The 12245-nt window shown below is 46.0% G+C and overlaps 1 protein-coding gene across 1 annotated transcript; it reads left to right on the top strand.

Moving 5' to 3' along the window:
- Window positions 1–1069: 1069 nt before the first annotated feature.
- LOC8025380 lies at window positions 1070–1681 on the top strand. The gene has a single exon (XM_040214970.2). It carries the CDS (start codon window positions 1070–1072, stop codon window positions 1592–1594), a length of 525 nt encoding a protein of 174 aa, XP_040070904.2. The 3' UTR covers window positions 1595–1681.
- The last annotated feature ends 10564 nt before the right edge of the window (window positions 1682–12245 follow it).

Below are 12245 nucleotides of genomic sequence, written 5' to 3'. Positions count from 1 at the left end.
TGTCAACCCGTGGTCCACGACACGCAGCAGCATGCCTCTTTATTTGTTTGTTTTTATCTGGACGCATCACGTGGTGCTTCCTTCGACCAACCAGCTTCGAAGGCACTTCCGTATAAGCCGTCGCTTCGAGTTGTTCGCTTTCAGTAACGCGAAGCTATCCGGTCGGTCGGTCGACTCAGGTACAGTGGGGCAGTGGTTTTTTTTCGTGGGCACGGTGTACGGTGTACCCGAATGCTTTCTGTTCGGGGTTTTAACGTGCTATATTTGTGCTCTGTTAGGTCCTACGCCATGCAACCCGTGGTCGCTCTTCTGGCCTTTGCCGTCGTCGCGCTGGCACGACCGAGGAGTAGTGAAGGTAAGCGTCTTTTATAATTTTCCTTCAATTTAATTTTTGTAAATGCAATGTCACTGGTGTAAAGCTCTGCAGATATTTTAAGTGTTTTTTTAACTCTTCCTTTCACATAACATGTGTGTCAGCTAAATCCAGGGATTAAAACCATCGGATATTGTTGCAGACATGGATGTTGCTTTTGTCTGTCTTCACGAATTTGGTTCAGAAAGAGCACCTGTTAATCTGGATCAGCATCATACCGGCGTGTGATTGTGTACCACTACTGCGTGATGCACGTTAAAGACTCCAGGCTACCAGTTGTACCGCACCTGTTGAGGCAGAATAAGGACAGGCTGTATAAACGTACCCACACCCTTTTTTTTTTTTTTGTTAGTAAATTTTTAATTGAGCTGAAAATTCGCAAAGGGCGCCATTCATAATACCGCTCAGAATCTAATCACCTTGCGTTGTTTGCCTCCGCTATACTTAAATTAAGTTACGAGGTCTGTAGACGTTGTGAGGCGTTTCTTTCCTGTATGACTTCGTCACATTGGTCGTGCAAATAGCATCTGCATACATGTACGAAGCGTCGAATTTATGAAACAAGCGTGCGTCGAACGTGTGTGGGGCGTGTCTGTGGTTGATTGCCATTATGTCTAGAGTGAACATCTTTCGCATAAATGTATAAGCAGTGTGAATGCGGCTGAACTGTCTCTACTATTGCATTTCTGAGTCAACATGGTTTTCGCAGATCAGAGGCCCTCAAAGTCTGACGTGCCATCGGGCACCCTCTACGACCTCTACCCGCAATCGAAGCACGTCCACGCCTCGTACCACAAAGCCTCCTACCGCCCTGGACACGACTCTTACGTTGTCCCTCAAGCTCCCTACCATAGCGTCATTGACGACAGTTCCGATGTCATCGACTACGAACACCCCCTCAAGGACGGGGAGCACGAAAGAGCCGTCCATCGCGGGCATCCTCGTCGACACTCGACGAGGCCTCGCTACTTCAAAGAGCCCGATGAAGACCATATGTCCTCCCGCTACCACAAGAGGTCGGTGACGCAGCGGCCGAACCTGGACCGGTCACGGACAGGGAATTCCCAGATGCATCGCAGTCGCCGGATACCCTTCACGATTGGCTACGTGGGTGACAACGGATACGACCTCGATTGGTTATCCTTTCGGCCCCGCCATCAGCACGAGGAACCTAAAGAAATCCATCGTCGTCCTCCTTTTAGTAGTGGTACACCCGAGTGACGTGGTGTAAGTGTTCGTTTTAATTAGGTGCCTGTTCTTTACACATTAAATTTGTTGCTTGCAATAAAGCTTTTCTTTTTTGCAGAATTCACGTGTCCAGGTCCTTCTATAGGCACAGAAGGGTCGTTTACCTCGGTGCATTAGTTTGATTTTATTCACTTGACATTCTGCGTACGTCCCGAAAAATCCTGCCCTTTTATGGGTCTTTGTCTCTTGTTACGACGTGGCCTATTTCCGTCTCCTTGTAGCACTCAACAGTCGGTAAACCCGAGCTTTCTTTGAACTTGAGTGAATATGAGTGATGCAGCACTATTCCACCGCATCTATTCGCACACCCTTACTGTGGCACTATGCACGACATCAAAAGTTGCCCCTGAAGTTAAGATACGTTGAAAAAGATCCTTTCCTACCACTTCATATCAGGGTGGATTTTCAAATTGTACAGAACTGATGCTCGCTTCTTCATGCAATGTGTTGTACTTCAACGGGTAACATTTAAATCGAAGTAACCAGTTCTTAGAGGGGCGATGCAACGATTTTCAGATTTTGGACAATTAACTGCGGAAATTCATCTTTCACCCCTGGAACGAAGAACAGAAAACCGTATTTTTTGACGAGTCCTAGTTTTTATGTGAAAAAATGAAATCGAAGCTCAAAGTGCCTCAACTCTCCACGTCGCCTTTCGAGTGACTACATGGGGGATCACGGGGTCGCCCTTTGGGTTCTCTCTTCAGAGACCCCAGCCGCTTCCTCCGGGATTATCGACTTTTAAGGGATTAGCATTGTCGAAGGTCGTGGCGAGCGGTCGACAGAAAAGACAGTTCGCCACGGAGTGATGGCGAGTGTATCAGCGGAGGAGGACGGGTTTGGTTCACTTCCGTGTATCCCCCAAGTTCCATTAACCAGCAGGCGGGGCTGCATATCGGCATTAACGACGAAGGCGTACTTGCGTCTATGCCAGACATTGATATTTCAGAGGCCGGTGTCCTTTCACTTTTGTTAAATATTAACACAAAGAAAACCGCTGGACCAGACAAGATTCCTAATGAATTTTTGAAGCGATATGCGGAATGGGTCGCCAAATACTTAACAATTATATTCAAAGCGTCGCTCAGTCAACACAGCGTTCCTTCGGATTGGCTTTGTGCAAAGGTTGTTCCAGTCCACAAATCCGGTGACAAACAAAATGTAGCCAAATATCGTCCCATTTCATTGACATGCACGAGCTGCAAACTTTTTGAACACATAATTTCTAAAAATCTTTTGCTTTTTTCGAAACAAATAACATTTTTCACAAGAGCCAACATGGATTCCGGCGCGGTCTGTCAACAGTAACACAATTACTAGGTGCATTTGGTGACATTTCCTGCTCTTCGAACGAGAGAGGCCAAATCGACGCGGTTTGTTTGGATTTATCGAAGGCTTTCGACCGAGTTTCACATAATGGACTGATACAAAAACTATTAAAATACGGCGTTAATAAGCCGGTAATTTCGTGGATCCAGGCTTACTTGTCTAACAGAACACAGTTTGTGACTGTCAGCGGAGCAGTGTCGACCACCCGCAGGGTTACATCGGGGGTCCCACAGGGATCGGTGCTGGGTCCAGTCTTGTTTTTATGTTACATAAACGACATCGTGAATGATCTCAGCCCCAATGTTACAGCTAGGATGTTTGCGGACGACCTCTTGCTCTATGCTAGAATACGCAACCCCATGGATCAAGAAAACTTAAACTCGACTATCAACTCTGTTAAGAAATGGTGTGGAGAATGGGGTATGAAAATTAATCCAGATAAAACTGTATCCGCCAGAATCACTAGCAAAAAAGCGAACATCCTACCCTACACATATCGGGTTGGAAACGATCCCATAGCTCTAGTTGATCACTTTAAGTACAGGGTGTCACAAAAGAAAATTTACACTGTCTTCTTTACCGCAAAAATAAACTAGGCATCGCCGAACGCTCATTCTCCTCCCAAAGGTAGAGCTAGAGGTCACAACGAGATGCCAAAGTTTCAGCCTGATCCGATAACTTAATCAAAAGTTATTAGTGATTTTCTGAAAATTTCAATGGAAAAATGGCGGCCGACGGAGTTTTCAAACACATGGGGCTCTATGGCACCAGAAACCGAAAACGGGCAAAAATGGGCTCCATTTTCCCATTGAAATTTTCAGAAAATCACTTATAACTTTTGATTAACTTATCGGATCGGGCTGAAACTTTGGCATCTGGTTGTGACTTCTAGTGCTACCTTTGGGCGGAGAATGAGCGTTTGGCGATGTCTAGTTTATTTTTGCGGTAAAAAAGACCGTGTAAATTTACTTTTGTGACACCCTGTACTTAGGAGTTACGATATCAACCGAACTCACATGGAATCGCCACATCGACAATGTGTGCAGTACGGCTCGCAAAAAGTTGGGATTTTTGAAGCGAAACCTAGGCAAAACCACAAGTCAGGTGAAATTGACTGCATACACAACATTTATACGGCCCACCTTAGAATATGCCTGCGCGGTGTGGGATCCGTACCGACACAATCGAATCGAAAAATTGGAAAAAATACAAAGACAGGCTGCTCGCTTCATCCTCTCGAGATACCGCCGAATGGACTCCGTTAGTACCATGCTCGAACAGCTCAGTCTCCAACCTCTTCACACCCGCCGAGAAATAGCAAGGCTAAAGGTTATTTATATGTTTTCAAAGGACTTACTAAATATGGACACATCTGATTTTTTACAACCACGTATTACTAGACCAGTAAGGGGGGTACACAATAGGGCTATGCAAGTTCCGCGAATTAATAATGACACATACAAGTATTCATTTTTTGTTAGAACAGTTGAAAGGTGGAACAAGCTTCCCGAAAGTGTTGTGAATTGTGACTCATTAGCCTTATTCGAGAAATGTTTAATTGAATTATATTAGACTCTCCATTTCTGTTTATGAATGTGTAAAAGAAGTGTTCTTTTCTTGGTTAGATTCATTGATAGCTTGTGTAGCGTGATGTGTACCAGTGCGGTTTAGCAAATTCATATGAAATATAAGATGTGTTAAGAAATGTATATAACCTTGCATGATATAAAACTGACGTTCCACTCCTGTAAAGCGCCCAGAAGGGCGCACAGTATTTACAAATAAATAAATAAATATTTCGTTCTCTTTGCGATTACGCACCGGGTTAGCAGTTTATCGAGGCAAGGAGACGCATCTTTGGTCACTTGTGCTTGGACAAACAATATAAAATATACAAACTGCCAATTCTTTAAACGCTACAATCGTTGCACTACCATTTTAGAGTCGGGGGGGAGGGGGGGGGGGTTAGTCCCGGACCCCCTCCCCCCCCCCCCCCCTTGAATTCAACCTCCGTTGAATTCGAAGAATGGGAGGAGGGGAGGGGTCTCTGACCTCCGCCCCCCCCCCCCCCCCTCCCATTCTTTGAATTCAATGGAGGTCTGACACTCCTTTGGGGAGGTTACCCAACCGTAGCGCCCTTAAAGGGGTGGTGTAGCAAATTTAGTGTTGAAAGAATGGCCACTTTGTATTTTTTTATATTGTTTATCCAAGCACAAGTGACCAAAAACTCGTCCCCTTGCCCCGAAAAACTGCTATTCCGGTGCGTAATCGCAAAGAAGGAAACGAAATATTTGCCGATCTGCAGCCGCTTGTGGTGGTTAAAGGGATGGTGCACCGAAATCTGGATTTCAGAAAAAACTATGCAGGAGATGTAGGCGGGACACTACAATCCCTACAACACTACTCGTAAAGCGATATCTCGGATGGACGGCCGTATTTTTGGAAAAAGAGGTCGGGATTGAACCAGGCTGACGAGGCGCGTGACCGTGAAGATACCTGGTTTCCTCCTCTCTTCGCTTCGCTCCCTCAAGGCGGCGAGGCGGAGAAGACGCGAGGCCGTTCCCTCTCCTTGTCGGAGAAAAATGACATGAACATTTCTGTCAAATGCCCCTCCTTTTTTTGAAAAATACGGTCATCCGTTCGAGATATCGCTGTATGAGTGATGTTTTGGTGTTTGCAGCATCCCGTTGCACGCTTTTACCGCATGTTTTGTGGAATCAAAATTTCGGTTCAGCATCCCTTTAAAGGGGTGTCCACACGAAGGAGAACTCCACGGACGGATGTCGTGACGTCACGACCCGGGAAACTCCGTCCCCGGCTCCGCCGCGTGCACCTGCGGAGCTCTCATGCTAAGAGTATGATGCGTCCGCGCCTCCGCCACGGAGGAGAACGGCGCCGTGTGGCGTCAAGAAGGGATGACGTATGTCTCACGTGATGCGCGCTCCGCGGAGGAAAGGGGCGGATTTCTCCTTCGTGTGGATACCCCTTTAAGGGGTATCCACACGAAGGAGAACTCCGCGGGCGGAGCTCGTGTCGTCAACAACCCGGGAAACTCCGTCCCCGGCTCCGCCGCGTGCACCTGGGGCTTTCGTGCTGACAGCACGAAGCCTCCGCGCCTCCGCCACGGAGTAGAACGGCGCCGCGAGGCGTCAAAAAGGGATGACGTCTGTCTCACGTGATGCGCGCTCCGCGGAGGAAAGGGGCGGATTTCTCCTTCGTGTGGATACCCCTTTACGGAACTGATGTGTGACGTAGCCTGGGGGTACACGGAAGTGAACAAAACCTGTCCCTCTCCGCTGCTAGACTTGCCATCACCCCCGTGGCCAACCGTCTTTTGTGTCGATCGCTCGCCGCGAACTTCGACGATGATAATCCTTTAAAAGTCGACAATCAAGGAGGAAGCGCGTGGGGTTTCTGAAGAACCCAAGGGGAAACCACGTGATCCCCCAGACTACGTCACTCGAAAGGCGACGTGGAGAGTTGAGAGGCACTTTGACCTTCGATTTGTCTCATTTTTATAAGATATAGACACTAGCGCAAGCAAGAAAATACGGTTTTCTGTTCTTCGCTCCGTGGGTGACACTGATTAATTTCCGCAGCTAATAGACCGATCTCACCAGCCAGTTTGACTACGCCACCACTGCCGCAATGCATCGAGGGAACTTTAGTCTTTCTGCACGTGCGATAACCCCGCAGGAGCTCTGCGCGTGCGGAGCACGAAACGGCACGAGCCCTCGCATGCACGGTCGTCTGCCCCCTGTGAACTAAAGTTATGGCGGCGTCACGCATGCGCCGAACGCTTAGTGAGATCGGTTTGTAGGGAGTATTCACTGGCGGCCATATCCGTGTGCGCTGCTGCTGAGTGCGTGCTGACGGCGAGCTTCCGCAGTCCTTTTGGAGCGTGCATTTAGCACCATCAAGGTTGCCGGTCTTAGCAGCTTATTAATGTGGGCTCGTTCTGAGCATGTGCTCTAGACAGCACCCACAAATATGGCGCCCAGTGAATACTCCTTATTGTCCAAAGTCTGAAAATCGTTGCACCTCCCCTTTAAAGGCCCGTTCACACTCTTGCGACCGACTTCGACCGAGAGAGATAAGACCGGTTTTTAAGCCTCTTGCGACTTCTTACGACCAGCTCCGCTGCATCGCATCCGGTCCTAAGAAGTCGCAAAAGGCTTAAAAAGATGTCCGGTCTCTCTCGGTCGAAGTCGGTCGCAAGAGTGTGAACGGGCCTTAAGGCTGCGGTCCCACGGCAGTCATCTTGAACAAGACGTTAGTTCAACCAATAGATGGCGACACGCACCCGTGGGGTGGCCGAAACATTGGTTCACAGTGGGATGGCTCGAGCACCATCACGTTCCCCTCGTGGCCTTGCTCGCGCCTCTGCCTGCTGTGCTCAGCTAGCTCAAGTAGCGTGGCCCAGCAAACGGATGTATGCGAGAATGTCAGGCTGGGTATAAATTGTTCTCTGATATAGGGAGATGCGGTTCGGCGGTTGTAACGGGCTTTCGCAATAAATCTTACCAAGAAGGAATCAAATGTTGATTGACGTGTTAATATTCTATCAATAAAAATTTCTTCTGCAGGAATGCACGCTCAGTAGACTCAATCTTCTAAGACACCAGTGGAAGCGGACGTCAAGTAAACTGCTTTTCGATTTACGATATACTTACCTGACCATTTTAATGACGACTAAAATAACGTCGCGAAATATTGTGTTTCACGGGGTCCGGAAGATGTTGTAAAGCTTGTTACATTATAGTTCCCAGAAAACAAACGCCGTTGCAATATTTTCGGAAGTACTGACACACATAATGTTATAAGTACAGCTTAGGAGGAATATGATGAAAACCATCAGAAGAAATAGGAAGACGTTTCTTTGCAATGATGACGCTATGAATGAACGGCGTTTAGCGAGGACAAGTTATGAGCGTTCGGGAATTTATAAGTTCACGTGATTGCAAACTATGGACTTGCGTTATTGTCGGGAGATGGTGTTGCGGTGATGACCTGATAGTGGAGGACTCGTGGCAGACGAACAAGCAAGTTTCTTCTCAGCGAATGGTAAATGTCCAGTGTTAAGCACAACACGCGGCTACCGACGTTGTCGACGTTTCGAACACTTACCGCTTTCGACAAAAATCCTGGCACCTGGGCTAACTTTCTGGAAATACTCGAAGTCTTCCTTGAGTCCAACGCCATCATGAACAGTAACTGAAAACGATCCACTATTCAATCGGTGGGTGGCGAAACGTATCCGCATCTGCGGAGTCATGGGCGATGCGTACTCTAAGTGGCTGGAAGTTTACACGATGCCTGCCACGGCGTCCAAACGCGTCATTGACGTTCTACGGTCTCTTTTACCTACTTTTGCCCTACCGAAAATACTTTTCTCTGATAACGCGCCAAATCTTGCTTCAAACAAAATAAACAAGTTTTTGAAGAAAAAAAAGCAGGCATCAGGCATCACATTAGTGCACCCTACCATCCTGCAACTAACGAGCATGCAGAACAGATGGTGTGCGAAACCAAAACAAAAAAGCCCGTTTGAAGCTTACGGAAGAAGCAGTTCAGTGAAGAATCGCCAGGTTGTTGTTCCAGCAGCACGCGACGGTCTCATCTGATACGGTAAAAACACCCGCCGAAGCAATATTCGGCGGACGAAGAGCCACACCCCTCGATCTCATGATACTATGGCTTACGAACGAAGATCGAGATTCCCAGAACGGGGAGTAATTGCAGTTTATTCGGTCGGACAACTCGTCTACGTAAGGAATTTCAGCGGAAGTCGGGCCTTCCATGTAAAACTTGAGTAGAAAAGGCTCTTGTTGGTTGACCAGAAGGTGTCATCTCTCTGAATACGTTGGATATCAGTACCCTTGAGTGTAAATATAACTAAATCACAAAACTCTCTTTGTGTATTGTGTAACTGCCCTTGTATTTGATAGTAGAAGCTATGGTGGTGATTTGGACCTTTCACACCAGGCTCCTTTTTCTTATTTTTCGCCTCATACTCCTTTGCGGTTTAAGTATGCTTCAAGAATAATTTGGAACGGGGACACTTTACGTCAACAAGGCCATTTCTTCCAAGTAGTCAATCAGGGAATGCTGCTAGAAATCCGTCCCTCCTATTAACGAATAAGCCGCACTTCTGCACAGTGCAGTTTTTCTGTTCCACGTACAGTTGTAAAGCAGCATCCTCATTGATTCTACCATATTCTGTTCCGGGTGAAGAAAGTCTTTGGGTACACGATACTTGAAAAACGTCTGGCACTGTACGTTGTGGTTCGACACCCACTAATGTTGTCGTCCTTATAGAGCCCCATCATTTAATCATTACCTCGTCACCTCGTATTGCTCTTCATCAACAGTAAGTACAATAGGCTACCGCCATATTACAATCCAAGAATCGAAAAATTGAGTCGTTCAGTCCTTCAACAAGTTTATTATTTATATAATGTTATTACGTTACATTACCTCGAGACGAACGACGTCCATTGTCGATCTTCAAATACCTGTATATAAATTAGACGCACAAAAGGGGGGTGGGGGGGGGTCGGTGGCCGAGTGCATGGTCTAGCGCACACCAGCTCGGAGCACTTGGAGCGAAAGCTCGCGCTGCAGAAGCCACCCCGCCCCTGCTCGTCTCGATCTGGAAGAGCACCGTATACCGGCGTGCGGTCGTGTATCACTACTGCGTGGTGCACGTTAAAGACCCCAGATTTGCGGTTGTACCGCGCTGGCTAAATTGCTCATCTACAGCTGAGAGTCAGACGCCCACTAAGGTGGACTAACTTCCGGCTGTATAAATATACAGACAACAATTTGGAATTAGACGCATAATAACAAAGAGCACAGCGTGCCGCCTCTTTTCTTTGGGTGCCTTTTTTTAAATCAGCGCAAGCTCGCGCGTTCTCTCTTTTGAGACGGTTAGAACGGTCGCACATAAAACCCGCGTTTCTCCTACCCTGCCGCTTCCTCCTCTCATTATGTGTAGTTGGTTATAACTAAATAAGCTGTAATAATGGTGTATTATTCATATTTACTTTCAGTTTCAGTCAGGGAAAACGAGCTTCGAGGGAACTAGAGCAAATGAACTAGCTGCGCTTAGAGTATCGGCACTCTCTTCCCCGACAGTGTTGTGAAAGCCGCCATTCTGGTGCTTGTGCAGAGCAGGCGCAACTGCCGATCGCCATGATTCAAAAGTGCGACATCCTCAACATTAGATTCGGTGTTAGGAAGCTCATGTAATGTTGCTTTGCTTTGTCGCACACTGTTTAAAGTGGAGGACGGAAAAGCGTTTCTTGTGATATAAGATAAAGCTTCAAATAACTGGCAACCATGATTTTAAGCCATAATATGGCTAAGTGTCGCTACTCTGACGCGTAGCTTATTTAATGACACTATTTATGCTCTTGTTCATGAGGCTTGTAATACCTAAAGCCCCTCGATATGTTTGCGTTTAGTAATACCTGGAGGGGCCATGACGTAAGCCCCGTGGATTCCACCTGCCTCTTCCTCATTGTTCGCGCTTGCGCCAGTAAATTAGCTACGGTTCAGGGTAACGACACTTGGACATATTGTGGCTTAAAAGCATGGTTGCCAGTTACCTGAAGCTTTATCTAAAATCACAGGAAACGTTGTTCCGTCCCCCAAAAATGTTTAAACAACCCGCGACAGAGGATTGCAATATTGCATCAGCTTCCTAGCACCGCATCTAATGCTGAGGAAGTCGTACTTTTGGATCATGACGATCGGCAGTTGCGCTTGCCCTGAACAAGACCCAAAATGGCGGCTTCCAAAACAATTTTGGGGAACGGAGTGCCGGTACTTTAAAGCTCATTTAGTGACTCTAGGCATGAAGTGAACTCGGGTGTGTTATTTTCCTCTTCGTCTTTATTGTTTATTGATTTCCAATCATATCGAATGATGAACACATTATACCACGCTACGCGTGTGTAATTGTTTGCCTTAGATTTATTAACCTGACCCAGTACTTAAATCATTCATTTATCGATAGTAAATCTTCCAATATATTTTTTTAAATGTGAAGGTAAAAAGACACGGAGATTGATGATGATACAGACGCCAACGCCGCCCTCGGAAATTTTTTGAACACTAGAAATCAGCAGTTTGCCTGCCCTCCGCCAGGTAGCGCAGCAAAACACCCAAACAGTTTTTAATTGCTTTTAAAATTAGCTAAGCTCTACACCTATTAAGAAACCAAAGCAAGATCATTGTGAAATTTTAATACATCGCAATGTATATCTATTCCAAACAATAAATGTTATTAGATGCCAATAAATCTGTTTGATGTCCAAAAAAGATATGCGTCAAAAACAGGTAAGTTTGAAGGGCTCCTGGAGCGTTATGACATTGAAAATGAAAAAAAAAAAAAAAAAACCATCGTCCACCTCTTGGGCAACCATTGTAGCTTTTAATGTTATAAAATATTTTATCATAGTTTAATTATTTCCTCAGCGGCATTTCAAGTACCATGACTCGAAGCACAAAAAAGTGCTACGTTTGATATAACATATCTAAACAAAAAAAAGTTACACAACATTAAAATATTTTTGCATATTACCAATCATAAGCACTACATCTGTAGCTAATTTCATTGCCCTAGCGCTGGTCATTCAAACCATATTTCTGCTGAAAAATGTCAATTTTAGGGCAATATTTGGAGGGATGAAAAAAACAAAGTAGTGCAAATACCAAAAAAGGGTATCGTTACATTCTGCTCCGACATCATCTTAACAAAACTGCTATATTAGAACCGTGCTATCTTTAATGGATCGTTCATAAAACATAAACTAGCGGAGCAAGTGAGGGTCCGCGCCATCATATTCGCAACGCTACAAATGCGCATGAGCAGTAAAAACCAACACATACATAATATCAAATGAAAAAGGATTGCATTGCCTTTCGAATGACATCAATCCCACAAAACAGTATTTAAAAGGAGATGAGTAATGTCCTGCCAAAAAGTACCTAAACTGGCACATTCAGTGGGACCGTGGCCTTGAAGGGATACTACAACGAAATTTCGGCGCTCATATTTTGGTCTATATGTGTTCAAAAAAGCACCATCAAATCGAACATACCAATATCTTGTTAAAAAAGTCACGAAAAGGAATTTTAAAACGAATTAAACGATTAGCAAAGAGCACCTGGTGGATGTCGCTAACGCCTCGCTTGTAATGCCCGTCTAGCAACCTTGGCAGCTAGTGACGGAGGTTGTCTCGTCTCCGGCCATGACGAGAGAAGAGGGGCAGAAGGAACTCCCCTCTTC

Source organism: Ixodes scapularis, unplaced genomic scaffold (assembly GCF_016920785.2).
Source record: "Ixodes scapularis isolate PalLabHiFi unplaced genomic scaffold, ASM1692078v2 PGA_scaffold8__174_contigs__length_109621045, whole genome shotgun sequence".
Lineage (NCBI taxonomy): Eukaryota > Metazoa > Arthropoda > Arachnida > Ixodida > Ixodidae > Ixodes > Ixodes scapularis.
Note: the sequence above shows the minus strand (reverse complement) of the source record. Positions and strands in the feature narration are given on the sequence as shown.

Excerpts from the sequence above, each read along its gene's own strand:
- LOC8025380 (XM_040214970.2), top strand. The coding sequence starts at position 1,070 with ATGGTTTTCGCAGATCAGAGGCCCTCAAAGTCTGACGTGCCATCGGGC.